This window comes from Homarus americanus, unplaced genomic scaffold (assembly GCF_018991925.1).
Source record: "Homarus americanus isolate GMGI-L3 unplaced genomic scaffold, GMGI_Hamer_2.0 scaffold56009, whole genome shotgun sequence".
NCBI classification, from domain to species: domain Eukaryota; kingdom Metazoa; phylum Arthropoda; class Malacostraca; order Decapoda; family Nephropidae; genus Homarus; species Homarus americanus.
Genome location: NW_024739542.1, coordinates 608,860 through 626,501, shown reverse-complemented (window position 1 = coordinate 626,501; position 17,642 = coordinate 608,860). Strand labels below are relative to the sequence as shown.

General features: G+C 39.0%; 1 protein-coding gene across 1 annotated transcript in view; it reads right to left on the bottom strand.

Annotated features, from left to right (window-relative positions):
• Window positions 1–1,706: 1,706 nt before the first annotated feature.
• The window catches only part of LOC121874836 (organic cation transporter protein-like), a 17,440-nt gene continuing 1,504 nt past the window's right edge, over window positions 1,707–17,642 (bottom strand). Inside the window, exons 2-12 of the mRNA XM_042379121.1 lie at window positions 10,621–10,732; window positions 10,232–10,450; window positions 9,892–9,999; window positions 9,421–9,679; window positions 8,617–8,788; window positions 8,351–8,477; window positions 7,933–8,039; window positions 5,605–5,819; window positions 5,173–5,354; window positions 3,771–3,940; window positions 1,707–2,011 (exon numbers count right to left, since the gene is read on the bottom strand). Coding sequence (XP_042235055.1) covers window positions 1,900–2,011; window positions 3,771–3,940; window positions 5,173–5,354; window positions 5,605–5,819; window positions 7,933–8,039; window positions 8,351–8,477; window positions 8,617–8,788; window positions 9,421–9,679; window positions 9,892–9,999; window positions 10,232–10,450; window positions 10,621–10,683 — 1,734 coding nt within the window. The 5' untranslated portion in view covers window positions 10,684–10,732 and the 3' untranslated portion in view covers window positions 1,707–1,899. The remainder of the gene's footprint in view (window positions 2,012–3,770; window positions 3,941–5,172; window positions 5,355–5,604; window positions 5,820–7,932; window positions 8,040–8,350; window positions 8,478–8,616; window positions 8,789–9,420; window positions 9,680–9,891; window positions 10,000–10,231; window positions 10,451–10,620; window positions 10,733–17,642) is intronic.

Here is a 17,642-nt window from a genome sequence, read left to right as displayed (position 1 = left end):
CAGTCTTAAATTTATATTTGTCGGAGTCATTGATTTGTACTGTAAAAAAAATCTTGTTAGCAGCCTAAGGTGTCATCGTGAAACAAGGCTTTTACAGGGTCTTTACCGCGCTTAAACAAATATAAAGATACAAAGAGGAACATAACCTGTTACATCATGTTACATCAGCTGAGATAAGAGCATAAAGGAATTAAATAATAAAGATATTAATCCTGTCAAGTAACTGTAATTAAATGTTTTGGACTATCACAGATACTTTCTATAGCTACCTGATGTTGCGAGATACGACAGATTGACAGAGGACATCAACCGTTCAAACACAAATTTCCGTCAGTAGGTTATGTTGACAGTCACCAAGATATTGTAGGCAGTGTCCATCTTCTATGGTTTCTACTTGGTTATATCATACCTTAAAATTCTTCAATATCGGTCAAGTGACTGCGTTCATTACTATTGTTTATCCTTTGATGTATAAATTAGGCAAAATTCCGACTTTTCCTTGAAGTCTAATTTACAAAAAAAAATAACAAGATTGGATAAGACAATATATTCAACAATGCTTCAAGAAGGTTTTCACATTCGGTACAAATGAACGGGTTACATCTACTTCATTTTCCGCTGCCTATGTTCGTATATAGGTAGTAGGCAGCTACCAAACAGGGAGGTACTACCGCCTGGGAAGATATTGGAAGCATAATGTGTTGTCTAATGGTAGACCCTGCTGCCATATGGCATCACGAAAATTGTGACCAAGTCCCAGGTTGCTCATCTGAGTTTCTGCCTCATTTGCACACAATTGCAGGGTCTCAATTGTTTCTCTTGCTATTGACAACACAACATACACATATCGTTTCTCACTAATGATCTTTTTTTATATTTCCTGATGGTTCCATATTATTATTATTATTATTATTATTATTATTATTATTATTATTATTATTATTATTATTATTATTATTATTATTATTATTATTATTATTATTACATTTTCGCCCCCGGGCCTTGATGTGGGTCAGTGACCTGTGTCCGAGTGGGCTAATACCCGTAAAAAAAAAGAAATGATTTAAGGCCATCCTAATCCGAGACATAAACGTCTAGACCAAACCAGAGATCAAGGGACGGCTTCATAACATCATAGAAGGCACTAAGCTAGACTGGTAGAACTAGAACCTGAAAATTGAGGAACTAAGTAGTTGGGGAGGAGGGGGAGGGGCACTGCTATTCACGGGCACAGGGAGCTGAGGAGGCCGGGGGGTTGCAGGGCCTCTGATACTATGGTGGTCGGGTAGTGGTTGGGTGGTAGTCGCTTCATACCATCGTTCGTAAAATTTCCAAGGATTCATAATTGTAACTTATGAGAATTTTTTTTAATTACTATGCTTCTGAAAATATAATTTACTATTATTAATATGTCTTGTAAAAAAATAAAACAATAAAACTACAGTAAAAAAATCCTACTTTATCACGCTCTTGAGTTCTAATTATTACTCAGCAAAAACATGGCAGGCAGCCCATCGTATGCTCTTACTGTATATAATCAAGCCGTCTTAAAACATGCTTTTTAGTACATGCTCACCCTCTTAAATATAATAGCTGTCCACTTTTCTTGAATACGTTGTATAAGTTAAGAGTAATTGTGTACTATTGATGCTAGTGTAATTACATCGATGTAGGATCCGTATCAATCATGATTAATGAAATGTTAATAATATCGTAATATATAATTGTGTCCCTAACAGCTGACAATTCTTATTAAAAAATGTCTGCATACATGCACAATGGAATAATATGAATAGGGGATAACAATCATATCATTTATATATAAAAATGTAGACGTGAAGAACAGGTGTTGGTGGTCCTGGAGGGGAGGGACTCGGAAATGGTAACAGCGTGCACTGGTTAAATCTCCTTGTTTGTGCCTTTGTCGACATTTTCTAAGCAACTAGCGTTGTCCACACCTTCCTTCATGCCTGCCATTGTAATGACGTCTTCCTGGACATCTTCATTTTTCCTACAAATTGCACAAAACAATCTTCATGAACCTCAGCGATGTAGATATAGTGATGATGGATTCATGTTTTTCTTTAATTTATATAACTCTATCTCAGAATTTAGAGCAGATTGTCTTTTTTTTAATATAAGTAATTCAAGTATGAATTGTTTAGATAACAACACCAACGTTAAAGTGACATTACTTACTGCAACACTTACAAGGAATACAATAGAAAACACTACAGTCAGAAAATATATGCCGAGCAGAGATACATAGTGGGCTATATTCCTTACTTATTATGAATGAACTTGTATACTTACTGCACTCCTTATTGTTGTAAGCTAACTGAAGAGAAGGAACAACGGCATGTTATAAGCCATGTATAGTTGTGTGGTTAATACAGATATAACTCAAAAGTAGTAAGTTTTCATTAGCTTAAAAATAATATGAACAGTGTATATAATTATGAGTCTGTGTTATTATTTCTGATTAATAAGCATAACTCGTGCTGCCTTCAGGATTTTAATATTGACTTTGACAAATGGACTTAAAAACAAGCTTTTGAGGAGTCATAATCCACTTCCTTGGGTTGTTAAGTGAAGAGGAAAGCCTTGCGGAATATCAGTGTATGTTGTGTAAACTAAAATCATATGTCAGTTGGAATCTTTAAGGAATTTTAAATCAGATTATTCCCAATTTAGCCAAACTTATCTTACGACCTTATCTTAATCTGGCCGAACTTAACCAAAAATAGAAAAGTTATTGAAATCTAACCTAACCTAACCAGTCTAAAAATCAGGTGTTTGATAAAAAGATTAGGAACACGAACAATATATGCTTAATAACTTACAACGCCTGACAATATCTGGCTTCTGCTTGAAGGTTGTGCACACAAGGTATGAGTCAATTGGGATTTTACAGTGATATTTAAGTTCCTCAGATTGGTCCTTGTGTTAAAGTGTTTATTTCGTGCTACTTTTAAGTTATTTTCTGAAAAACAGCCAGAAGTGGATAGCAGATAGTGTCAAGTTTCAAAGGATTTTTTTTTTATATCTATATCCCTTCAGATTGTTTTATATATATTACAGACATAAACTTACTGGTGTCATCCTCTGGAGTTGCACTGGGAGGATATCGAATAATTTTTAGATAACGTTAAAACAGTAGGAAAATATATATTGACATATTATACACACGTAAACTAACCCTGATCTACTTGTTTTCATGAGATAGTTAGATGCCATATATACACAATTATAACATTAAGGCTGATGGTCTAGTATGCTAACATGTACTTACAGATAAGACTTAATTTTTGGATTGCTGTGAAAGAGAAAATATAAGTTATACCTTAAAGCTGTAATTCATCCTATTCTTGTGGGGTAAAATCTCGATATATGAAGAAAAATAATCTTATAGAAGGAGAAATTGATTCCATATATCATACTACCAATGGCTGAAGACAGAGAGAGTTGTTTTGTTTTAAATTAAAAATCCACTGATTGCAAAGTTCATGTACCGTGTGTATATTAGTTTCCTAGAACTTTTATTTCTTATAAATTAAAATTAATTAGTATTAAAGAACTGTTCCCATTACAAAATTTCAACTCAGGTAAATGTATCACTAACACAACGTATTGATTGGTGGTGGTCTTCAGTATGTTAATTGAATCTTTAATTAATGAGCGTCTACTATCAGGCATATCTTTAGTTTCTTACTCACGGTGAATAAACTGTAAACACTTTCCCGTGGAGAGAAATGTTCGTGATAACTCACCTGTAGCAGGGGTTATAGAAGAAGCTCTGGTCACAGAAGTAGGTCTCACCGTCTTGCAGGGAGTCCGGGAGAATTTGGTTCAGCGTCTCTGGTAGCCCGATGCAACAAAGACCGCCTGCTACTGTGATCATACCTATCACCAAGTAAGGCAGGTAGTAGCCAAACTTGGACTGTGGGATTGAGAAAATGAAGTGAACTCGAGTTGTGATGGTGAAATGAATACATGAATAGTGACATGACAGGTAAAAAAAGACTTCAGCCAGAGTAATGTTAAGGCAAGATTGTTTACCTTATTGGTGGAAGAATATTAAAATGACAGCGGATGAGGAGAGGAGATGGTTGTCATGAACGGAAACAAAGTCTCGGTCACTAGAGATGTCGTGTCATAACAGATAGCTCAGTGACGAAGGTGAAGATTTAATTAGCTAACCTTTTTACCCCAGGTCACAAATCCCTCGTGTGAAGCCTCGAGCTTAGGCAGTATGTGACCTATTCCCATCTACAAGCAATGCAGATCCATCACGGTCAAAAAAAATGAATGTGTTAATATATAAGTAAAAGAGATAAATGTATAAAATGATTCGAATGCACGAGGATAAACTCAGAAGGGGTGGTAATTAGTGGCTGCTCTAATTTTTTTCTTTCTTTCTTGCTTGTCCGGGCGATATCCTTGGCACTTTTTGAACCAGGAAGTAAAACTTGCATTCAAAGGTAATCTGAGTCATAAACATTACTCATATTGTTTTCATAACAGCATGGTGTGACACTGAACATACCACTACTTACTACTTTGTCTTATTCCAGTAAAAGTTGTCTTTAAAGTAAACGGGATTTGGGGTTATTTATTTGAAACGTTAGAAATATTGAAATTAACATTATAACTTTTGATAGATTGCGGTGTTGAAAAGTAGCACGAAAAGTGGAAGTTAAAGAGTAGTAGTGTGACTGGAGTGAGGATGAGAGCATGTCAAGGTGAACAGAAGAGTGTTAGATGAATGTACTGGTGACTCTGCTATAAGAAAAACGAGAAATAAAATAAAATAGGCAACTGTAAACAGATGAACACAATGAATGTTTAATAAAATACCCTGGTATTTTATTTAATTAGCTAGTAGTTTATTGGCAAAAATATAAATACATGGTAAATATATACAAAGGATTCAAAATACATTTGTCCAATAAAATATTTTAAATGAAAACATAACATGTAAGAGGCAAAATATTTCTGTGCCCGAGATTCTGACCCATGCAGTTAACGTGTTAGTGATGCAGTTTTCCAGTATTATTTGGTGCATGGTAAACTCAACTCACCCATGAAAGCAGTATAGTGTACGGTCGACACCGCTGTACATGCACTCGTGCCCTTCCCTACTTTGTAAGAATATAAAGAAGAATAACTCACCAGGTAGACGATGTACGGAGAGGTAAAAGCAGCCAAATAGCCAACAGTATGTATAGCCATTGAGCCAGAGCCACGAGCCACCGTAGGCAGCACCTCCACAGGGTATTGTTGTCCTGATCTTACAAACCACAATTGATACATTTTGTCTTGATTAAAGTTGTACATTAAAGAAATTTTTTGGACTCCAACCTGTCCCTCTCTACTCTTTTTCCTTACATTTTCTTAGCGTTCTTTTTTGTTCCTACCTTTACTTATAGGTAGGTCTCTTCTCAACCTTCCTTCCTCCTCCTACTCCACCTTTTCTTTACGTATTTCCTTTTATTTCCCTTAATTCTATATTCCTACTCTTCTTCTCCCCTTACTTTTCCCATCACTTATCTTTATCCCTACCACCTCCTTCACCCTAATATTTTCCCAATACTCCGACCTCACCCTCGGGAATGCCAGCGATGATGAAACAAGCTAAGCCTCCAAAGATGAGAGTGAAGACGGTAGTGTGGCGACGTCCTAACTTCTCCACGAACACCATCGTTAGAAAGTCTGCTGGCAGCTCCACGAACCCGGCAATAGTGAAGGTGACGAACACGTTGCCACCGATGTTTTTCGTGTTTCTCATATGAGCGTCGTATGCCGTTATAATCACCATCCTGTAGGGTGGAGGAAAGTGATTGATGGAGGGTAATGAGGAGGGAGATGATTGTGGAGGGTGATGATTGTGGAGGGTGATGATGGTGGAGGGTGATGATGGTGGAGGGTGATGATGGTGGAGGGAGATGATTGTGGAGGGTGATGACTGATGATGGTGGAGGGTGATGATGGTGGAGGGTGACGATGATGGAGGGTGACGATGGTGGAGGGTGATGATGGAGAGTCATGATGGTGGAGGGTGATGATTGTGGAGGGTGACGATAGAGGAGAGGATGGTGGAGGGTGATGGATGGTGGAGGTGACGATGGTGGAGGGTGATGATGGTGGAGGGTGATGATGGTGGAGAGTGATGGTGGAGGGTGATGATGGTGGAGGGTGATGGTGGAGGTGATGATAGTGAGAGTGATGATGGTGGAGGGGTGATGATGGTGGAGGATGATGATAGGGAGAGGAATGGTGGAGGGCGATGATGGTGGAGGGTGATGGTGGAGGGTGATGATGGTGGAGAGCGATGATGGTGGAGGGGTGATGAGGGAGAGTGATGATGGTGGAGGGAGATGATGGTGGAGGGTGATGATGGTGGGAGCGATGATGGTGGAGGGTATGATGGTGGAGGGTGATGATGGTGGAGAGCGATGATGGTGAGGTGAAGTGGAGGGTGATGATAGTGGAGAGGATGATGGTGGAGGGTGATGATGGTGGAGGGTGATGATGGTGGAGAGCGATGATGGTGGAGGGTGATGATGGTGAGGGTGATGATAGTGGAGAGTGATGATGGTGGAGGGAGATGATGGTGGAGGGTGATGATGGTGGAGAGCGATGATGGTGGGAGGGTGATGATGGTGGAGGGTGATGATGGTGGAGAGCGATGATGGTGGAGGGTGATGATAGTGGAGTGATGATGGTGGAGGGTGAGATAGTGGAGTGATGATGGTGGAGGTGATGATAGTGGGGTGGTGGAGGGGATGATGGTGAGTGATGATGGTGGAGAGGATGATGGGGTGATGATGGTGGAGGGTGATGATGGTGGAGAGTGATGGATGGTGGAGGTGATGATGGTGAGTGATGATGGTGGGGGTGATGATGTGGGAGTGATGATGGTGGAGAGATGATGGTGGAGGGTGATGATGGTGGAGAGCGATGATGGTGGAGGTGATGATGGTGGAGGGTGATGATGGTGGAGGGTGATGATGGTGGAGAGCGAGGATGGTGGAGAGTGATGGTGGAGGGTGACGATGGTGGGAGAGCGATGATGGTGGAGGGTGATGATGGTGGAGGGTGATGATGGTGGAGGGTGATGATGGTGGAGAGCGATGATGGTGGAGGGTGATGTGGTGAGAGCGATGATGGTGGAGAGTGATGGTGGAGGGTGACGATGGTGGAGAGCGATGATGGTGGAGGGTGATGATGGTGGAGGGTGATGATGGTGGAGGGTGATGATAGGAGAGTGATGATGGTGGAGAGCGATGATGGTGGAGGGTGATGATGGTGGGAGAGCGATGATGGTGGAGAGAGGATGGTGGAGGGTGATGATGGTGGAGAGTGATGATGGAGGGTGATGATAGTGGAGAGGATGATGTGGAGAGCGATGATGGTGAGGTGATATGGTGGAGAGCGAGATGGTGGAGGGTGATGATGGTGGAGGGTGATGATGGTGGAGGGTGATGATGGTGGAGGGTGATGATGGTGGAGAGCGATGTTGGTGGAGGGTGATGATGGTGGAGGGAGATAATGGTGGAGGGTGATGATGGTGGAGAGTGATGATGGTGGAGGGTGATGATGGTGGAGAGCGATGATGGTGGAGAGTGATGATGGTGGAGGGTGATGATGGTGGAGGGTGATGATAGTGGAGAGTGATGATGGTGGAGGGTGATGGTGGTGGAGGGTGATGATGGTGGAGAGCGATGATGGTGGAGGGTGATGATGGTGGAGGGAGATAATGGTGGAGGGAGATAATGGTGGAGGGAGATAATGGTGGAGGGAGATAATGGTGGAGGGTGATGATGGTGGAGGAAAGTGATTGGTGGAGGGTGATGAAAGCGGAGGGTGATCACGGTGGAGGGTGACAGTGGTGGAAGGAGTTGATGACACAAACAGCATGACACAACTCACCACATGATGCAGAGGACTAGGAACCGTCGCCTCAGCACCGGTGTGTTCAACAGGTCCATAACTGTAGCGGTAGACTCATCGTTTTTAGCTTGCTTTGATCCATATTCCTGAAATGACAACAAAACAAAAATTACATAAGCTTGATGGTGTAAGTCGTAATCTAGTGAGAAATATAATGTATAGATTAAGGTGTACACAAGGTTGATTTAAGCAACAGAGCGCTGGACTGTCTCGAACTGATTTTTTGTTTTCTAAGAATGGCGAAATAAAGAAATTGTTAACTGATCTGTTCGAGCAGAATTACTGAGAAATGTGTTCTCTAATACAGGTATATTGCCCATAAGTAGAATGTAAGGACCTCTACTTCTAAAGAGTGCGTGACCAATCAAGAAATGGAACAAGACAATTTACGACTAACCCTGAACTCCTCTAAAAAATCTGGGGTGAGAGTTTTGCCGTTGACGCTCGCCGCCTTTTTCAGGATCTTAACGGTGTCATCAGTTCTACCTTTACTGATCAACCAACGGGCAGACTCGGGAACCAGCCTGAAAACAAAACAAAATCAATCACACAGTCGAGATAAAAACAAAACCAGATAGGATAGATTAAACACCAAACCATTAGAATCTGTTATCGTTTTAGCAATCAGAACGAGATGAATTACAAGTGTACATGGAGACCTACCAGATAAAGAAGAGAGAGATTAACTGAGGAGCGTGGATGATGATGGCGAAGGTTGACCAGTTAGCGACTCCAAGAGCTATCCAAGGCATCGAACACATGGCTGCCGTCAGGAAGAACATGATAGGCACGTTGGCCATCACCGTTCTGTACTCACTCGACACATATTCCAACACTGTAAAAAATAAAACACCCTTCATTGTGTATCACGTATGTTTAACAGACTCAAAATGCGACATTATCCCTCAAGTGAAATCTTAACTCTTTTATAATGTCGTCTCCTACTTTAAAGATAATAATATTGATGGATTTGACCTCACACTTTCCCCTCTTATTTTACAAAGGTAGAATGAATAAAAGGTCTCTCATAATTATCAAACATCACAGTTATGAAGATGTTGTGTGACTCTTTACATCCCTCTCTATCATTAATATCCCATCCCTCTTTATCACTAATCTCCCATCCCTCTTTATCACTAACCTCCTATCCCTCTCTGTCATTAACCTCCCATCCCTCTCCATCACTGAGTTCCGCTTTTTTTTAATCTTGCACTCCTGTATATATTGCACCTCGTTAACATAATCCTTTTATTACTGGGATCCAGGAATTCACGAATATTTAACCACACATATACCCAATCTGCAACCTTGACAGTCATTTTTGTTCACAGATTTCCGAATATGCTTAATAGCCAACCAAAATTGGAGCTAATAGTCTATCAATCATATAAAATACTAAATTAATGTGATTATGTCATTTATTCTTTAAAATAAATAGGTGACTTTATCGAATTGTTTGTAACTCACGAAGTATATAAGTGACCATAAAATGCGTATCATAAGTCATGCCAACGATGAACCTGAAGATAGTGAAGGAGACAAAGGAAGAACAAAAGGCAGAGATTATTCCTGCCACGCCTCCCAGCATGTTGGTGGACACAATTATTGGGAGTCGACCCCACTTATCTGACGCCCAGCCCAGCAGTGGCGAGGCAACGAGCGACCCTACAAAAAATAGCGACTGAGACAAGGTGGGTAGCCAATCGTCATCGCACACCCAGTCAAGCTGCAAGACAGAAAAAAAAATAGTATAGTATAACTTTCAGGCAGAGGAGAGCTGATTGAGCCAAATGTTCAGGTGTGAATCCGCGATTCCGCTAGTTAGGAATAAAGAGACACTGAACAGAACACTGAACTGAACAGTGAGCAAAAGGTGTTATTCATGAATGAGTATATAATGCGGAGAAGCCATGAAGCACCCTGCAGGATAGTAATTACTTGTGAAGTGATCGTAGGGTAGTAGAAGGAGTAGTCGTAGTTCCAGCCGTGAGTGCACTTGACGGTGGGCCAGGAAGTGTTGGGCCAGCTGTGGTTGTTGTTCCTCACCTCCTTGGACAGAGAGGTAGACGTGAGAAGTTGGATAATTTATTGTTCTCACTTTCTTTATTTCCTATTATTATTTCATTAAAATGTTATCTTCGGAAATTCGCAATCTAACGAGTGGAATACGTACTGATAGCAGATTTATCTCTCTATAAACATGTCCTTGCTTTAAACAAAACATTTTTGGGAGGATGCGAATAGGTTGAAAATTTAACAACAAATCTTTGATTCTTACCTCAACGAAGTCAACGTCATATCTCCTACACTGAAGGAACTTTTCACTGGTGTTGTCCTTTGGTATCGTGAGGTGCATCAGCTCCTCTTGGGTTAAGTTAAGCTCCTGGAGACCAGGAGGTGGACGACACCAATGAGGGGGCGTCAAGGTCATGAACATCTGACCAAAGTAGATGAAAGCCAGGAAGACGTTCATAATACAGTTGACGACAAACAATCCCTGAAGAATAAATCAGAAGGTTGTTCAGAGAGACAATAATACTGTATTCAGGAATGAAACAGTGCGAGAGCAAGAAAGTGTGTCATGAGGGGAATGCAGGTCAACAGTGGTAGTTAATATGAACAGAGTGAAACTGACATACGAATTAAGACTTAGAGACCATTACTCACCATCTGGTACCGGCCGAATCCTCCGATGTGGTTAAACACGGAATCGAATTCGGTGATAGCCATCTTGTGTGGTGGCAGTCTATTTTCCTTTAATCCTTAAAGTTTTGCTGCGCTGTTGGAAAAGTACTAAGTAGTTGTTTTGTCCGCTTCATATAACAATTAGTCTGTATATGAATAAAGTGCATATCATCTATTTCATTCAAATAGTTAAAACCTCATCACATTTTCCTGTTGTTATTATCTCTCATAATTTATAAAATATTGTTGGAATAGTGAAACTAATAACCCTGTTATGCACTTGAATACCTTATTTCTATTAAGAAAGTATACTGTACACTGCAGTATCTCATTGTAATTAAAAACTAGAAGGTACTGTAATATGACCAAAGGATTAACAACTATAGACCTCCCGAGTGAATGATTGATTTATGAAATTTTCACCTTTCTCAACAATTTTCCCCTGTAAGTAAAAATTCATAACTTAGCTACTCTTCGTGTCTGATATCGAACATATTAATGAACAACTGTTTCGATCATCGCTCATAGGAGCGATTTGGGTTAGAGGACAATAAGACCCTTGTCGTTGACGCGATGAGTATAATTCGGTCAAAACCTGTTGAATACAATTCACATATAACAACTGCTGGTACATCAGGACACAGTTTGAATAATACGATCAATATACAGTACATAATTACACTTATTAAAGTTATTTAGAGTTCTCAGAGGATTCAACAGTTCACAATCACACTCATGTTTTTGGGTCTAGGGTTAGACCAACGACAAATATAATGTCCTGCGGGAAGAAGTTGGCTGACGAGAATCAAGATGTTGCCTCTACAGTAGAAGGCGATAGTCTGCCCCTCAGGCATTCACACACTACCAGCTCCATCTCGCTTTGTAATTTATTCCCCCTTGGGGTAAATCTAATCTTTATTACTCATGTATTACACTAGTTTACGTAACGGATAGTAGATAGTAGGCAGCTATCAAACAGGGAGGTACTACCGCCTGGGAAGATATTGAAAGCATAATGTATTGTCTAATGGTTGACCCTTTTGCCGTATGGCATCACGAAAATTGTGACCAAGTCCCAGGTTGCTGATCTGACTTTCTGTCTCATTTACAGGCATGGACGAGTTGTCGGTTCTAATTAAACACAAGAAATACACTCTGCCACGTTCGTAGAGTGATGCGGTATATATAATTTGTAATAAAAGTTTAAAGTCCTACGATAATAGTAGAGATAAGTTTATTTCTCTAGAAACAGGGCCATCATTTGCAATGACATCACCAGTTTCCCTGCAGACGACGTTCTCCAACAAACTCACCGCTGCAGTTGTAGGTAATACAAAGGAGGGCCTCTTGAGTAACCAAATGCCATGTTCAGGTAAGTTTTATGGGTGTTCATGGACATTTCGTAAGTGAAGAAATGTGCCGTGAAGAGCAGCTTATGGACATAAAACACTCCCATGTTCACACCAGCTCATCTGTCATGTATTCTTACCTGGTAGACTTTCTTTTTTTTTTGCAGTGCCTTTACAAAGTCTATCAGTACTAGATGGAGATACGAGTCAATTTAGAAGTAATATCAATGTCTGAATTTTGTTTTGAGAATGCATTGGAATATATCATCATCATTTATATTAATTAATGGGTAAAATTTTATTTTAACTTCCATAAGTATTTGGATGTTTTAAGTTTTGGTCATCCCTGTACTTAGACATGTAGACTATGTTTTTTTCTGATGGCTTGCGATGTGTTATGGACGATTTTGACCTTCAATTCTATCGGAAATCACTAGTTTTGAATTACTACCCCTCCCTCCTTACCGATGTATATTAAGCTAACCTTATAACTTGTAACTCATCATACCCTAACCTAACCTAACCTAACATATGACCTGTATTTTCTTATGCGATCGAAAAATGTTTTGTGACAGAAATCTCTTAGAGATAATGTGTCTTATCCTTTAAAGTACTCAATTCCGTAGTTAGAATCTTAAGGTTCCCCAGATGACGAAAACCAAAATAATACCATTATTATTTGGAATGATTATACTTTGAAATTTGTAGTAGGGGCAGCTAATATTCATTGAATTAGTTAATGTGATTAGTCATATTTATATATTCAATATAGCATTACTGTGTTGCACAATAAAGTACAATTAATTGTCTATTAATATTTATTTAAAGAGCCGATCAGCCGAGAAGGTTGGACAACTACTTCCAGGGTTCATCAAAGTAGATGGAAGAAATTTACCAAAAGTAGATGTCTTTACGATCATAGAGTATTATCAAGAACTCCGCCATCCAGCTATCAAGCACGTTAAATTACATCTGTCAGCTGATCATCTCCTGGCCATGGTCGTCCCTAGTCTTTCCACAACATTAAATATAGACATCAGTGTCGAAAACTTACATTTCCAGACATGAAATAGAGAACAGCGATGAAAACTTCCATGTTAGAGTTATCGGTCTTTTGCATCATTTTGGGACCCAGCAAGTAAATACACACGATGATGTTGAACAGTAATTCATTTTAACCTAAAAATAAGGTATGCCTGTGTATTTCAACATTGTATATGGTCACAAGTCCTGTATTTCTGCTGGTAACAATACATACACCACAGCTGGCTGCCTCCAGGCTCCTGCTCGGCGGCTTGAGCCAGCCAGTAACGTCACAACCAATCACAGCTTTTCGCAATCACGTGACTTTTTAGCTACTTTAACCCTTATTTTTTTTTTAATTTTGGCCCAATTTATTTAAAAATATCATTACCATCGTGAATTTAAGCGTTTTCTTTATCCATTGACCTGCCATCTTACGAAAAAATTCCGACCGACAACTCGTCCATTGCAGGGTTTCAATTGTTTCTCTTACTTTGACAATGCAACACACATATATCGTGTCTCAGTATTGAGATACATTTTTTATTTTTGTTTATTTATTTATGGTCCCTTCTTATTATTATTATTATATTTCGCCCCAGGCCCTGATGTGGGTCATTAACCTGTGCCCGGGTGGACCAATCCCAAAAAAAAAAAAAAAATGCGGCTTTTAGGGGATAGGTCGTACTCTACCCGACCATTTTGACTCCTCAGATGTGTATTCTTTTGAAATTAAACAGAATATCTGAATTACTGTATATTTAGTCAGCAGACCAACGGGCCAGTCATTACTGACATTTACTACGGATTTATTCCTGCTGTTATAAAACTAGTTTTCTTTTGTTTGGTACAGCAATTAACCTATGGGTTGAGTCACCCATGGAGTCTGCTGGCATTCTCTCTCTCTCTCTCTGATCAAAAGAAACCGCATTAATTAAATAGATGCTACAAGTCTGGGACGTCATTCGTGGATTATCGCCTAATTGTGGCAACTTTCTCTGATAAAAAAAAACCACACTCACTGTAATCATGTAATATCCATTAATTGTACTCGCCAAAAGTGAGGCCCAGCCTGAGTCATCTTTCACATGGTTAACAATAGAAGCAGCAGCCCCTTTCTCTTACCCTCTTTTGCTGTGGGTCTCTGCCGGGGCGAGATCTTAACTATTGTATGTTAATTTACTCTTCAGTATCTCGTTGTGTATGTTAGCTGATGACGTGTGGTGCATAACATAATAGTTTACACTTGGATATATAATGGTATACGGTACCTTAGTTTCCACACTTCTCTTATTTATGTTACTTTATGCTGTGTAAGTTGTGTTTACACCTTTGTCTTTATAAATTATGGGTGTTTTTGCGTATAAGTTGTGTCTCCTTGTTTATGATGATCTACACTTATGCTTACTGTTTATATTAGTTTGTAGACGTACGCTTAACATATACCAAAATGCAATAAGAGAGAAGCATGTCACGGGTTCCTTACTTTTTTTTTTTTTTTAGCGATTAGTATTTTTCCATCAGGAGTATATTAAATGCAGATATATTTATGATGGGTCTTTTAGCTAGCAAGAATCTTATCACAAAGTATGTTCGCTACGGTCCTCAAAAAGATGCATGAGTATGAAATAAACTTACGCAACTTACACAACTGCAACTTGTTTTGTTATAGCAACTGCACTCTTGATAAATTCCACAGTGAAGCTGCAATAAAAATTCCTCCTTTAATTCTCCTCTATGTCTGTGTGTGTGTGTGTGTGCCTGTCTATACCTCTTTGTTTGTCTGTGTCTTCCTGTGTGTGTAAGTGTATGTTTGTCTAAATATCCACATTATCGACCATAATGTAGTGTATCTTAGTCATTTATGTATCAAATTGCACAAACGTAAAGCATGGTCTACTTTAGGTATACAATAACAACTGAAATAACATCCACAGGAATATTCGTCTACGTTATTTGCCAATTAATAAAACAAAAACAGCGTCCAATTTATTATTTTTTACACACAACTTAATGTTTTTTTGGTTTTTTATATGAATCATTATCTTATGACTGCCAAAGAACATAATGCATTTAAATATTCCACTGAATGTAGGTACTTTATTGGGGTGCTTTGTACTACCTACCAACTAAAATACAGTACAGTTCACAATACTCATAGTAAGTGTCTCAGAAGAAAGAGAATAAAGTGGTTGAGTGATATTTAATAAACCTGTTGGCACCAGTGTGACTAGCAAGAATAAGTGAATAAATCGTTTCTTGTTGAGGATGCGGTAGAAAATCTTGATCATAAAAGGTCACACAGTTTCCCCATTACATTTATGGTGGCGTAAGAAAGAAGTTTCTGAAGACATAAAGTGGTTAAATTTTTGCTTATCAATGTAGATCTGACGTCAAAATAGTGTAATGACTATAATCGCAAACCACATCATAATGAGAATGCCCCATGGTAGAGCAATCGTTTTACCCTTGACACGGACCTGGTTGACACGGCAAGATTTACTGATGAACTCTGAATTGTATTAAGAACTCTCCCTCCCATGGATATAGAATCCTTATAAAGAATTCAGAGGAGAATGACAAGACTAATCCCGGGCATTAGGAACCTCGAGTACAGAGACAGGTTAAAACATCTTAATTTGCACTCCCTCGAGAGACGTGGAGTAAAGGGCGATATGATAGAGCAGGGGTTGGCAATTATTTTGACTGGCGGGCCACGTCATGAATTTTAAGTACACGCCGCGCTAGATTTAATATGAGATGCAAATGAATGCATTTGCACAAAAATAAAGCCCTGCATTTATATATATATATAGGATGGGCAAAATATTAAGCAGCATGCTTTTACAGATATTTTGTGAAATAAATACGTCACTTTAGCTTTTGTACTTCCTTTATTATTGATAATAATGCCACCACAAATACCAATATTAATACTAATAATAATAATATATAGAGTTATGAAAAGTGCAAATTTGGTATTTAAGCATTAACGTAAATCTCATCGTAACAGAAGTTATGAATCGATAATATAAGTTGAAATAATTAGTCTCTTGAGACGTCGTTCTACCTTCCCTGGGGAGTAGTGGTAGGCTTCGAGTTGGTCAGGTCTGATCACAAGCTAACCTGCCTTCGTCTGCTTCCCGGTGGGAGGTGGTGGTTGGGTGAGTCAGTGCCAAATCGGAAGCTGTCTCGACCGGCTGATCTATGATGTCACCAAGCGTAGACTGCTTGAAAAATGTATTTAATACAGTTTAATATTTATTGTTGCGTCTTCAAATTAAGGATAATATAATTAAGTTTTACTGGTTGAAAATAAGGAAAAAGCGTTAAAGCACCAATATGTAATTTATTAAAATATTTTAAAGTGTGTTCATATGTCATATTATATTCTAAAATGCTTAGTATCTTGATAAGAATATTTAACTTACTCCAGTGGGACTACCATGTGCTTGATGATTGCTGATCAGACCATTGAAGCTGTGTTGCCTTCCTGCTGCTGCAATGAAAAGTACTTGTTCAAGGTGATCATCAGTCATTGCAGATCTAAGTTTTGATTTATTCAGCTTCATTATCGAAAATGTTCACATATGGCGATCCAAACATAAGCATTCTTGAGCATGAGCCTTTAGTTTTGGAAATGCACAGTCATTAAGAGAGGCATATAGAATTTGGGAAGAGTCGCTGTTTCTATCCTGCTCAGAAAGCAAAGGGACCATATTGCATGTCAATAAGCCTGAGTTGTAGGTCAACGGGGGCTTGTCAACATCAAAATGAGAAGGGAGAAGACGCCAAAACAGGTCATTTTCAATTAATTTGAAATCATGAATCTGCGTGAAAAATTCGGCATGTAATGTCAACAGAAGGTAATGAGTAATTTCTGTACATTTTGATCACAAACTTCAATCTGTTGTAAGGTTGCAAAGTGAGCAAATTGTTTGATCGTAATCTGACGAGACAAAGAAGTAATTTCTTCATGAAAGCTTGACACTGCTGTACAAATCATGCAAAAGCCCCCTTGTAGTTTCTTTTGAATTCAGGTCATCTATATGACCCATGATCAACAGCAAATGCAAGTAAAAATCAGAGAGCCATTTCTCATCATTCCAACTGTGGGAAATCTTATAGCATTCTGTTTCATGTCCAAAAATACGCCAATCTCTTTCTTCAATTCCCAAAACTCTTTTCAGGATTTTTTCCCCAAATCCAAGCCACAATTTCACATTTGTAGTGGATACAGAACATCCGTATGATCAGATTCCAAGTCTTCTCAAGCAGGGTTATAAACTGTGATTTAATCCTCTTGCCTGAAATGTAATTAACCACTCTTTCACAACTGTGTCAACGACATGGCTAAATTTAAAACACTCTTACAAAGGACTTTCTTGATGAATAATGGTGCAAAAAGACAATATTTTGTTCTGGTATTTGTTTCTCTGACTTGATCTTGAATTCTTTTTAGCAATCCAACATTTTACCTGGTCAGATTTGGCCTCCATCGCGTGGTCAAGTATTTTACCAGTTTGTTCCATTCTACTCCTAATTTCAAAAGACAATTATTTACTGCCTCCAATAAATCTTCTCCAGTTGTTGTTCCTTTCAGTGACGCATTGATACCATTTCTTCTGTGAT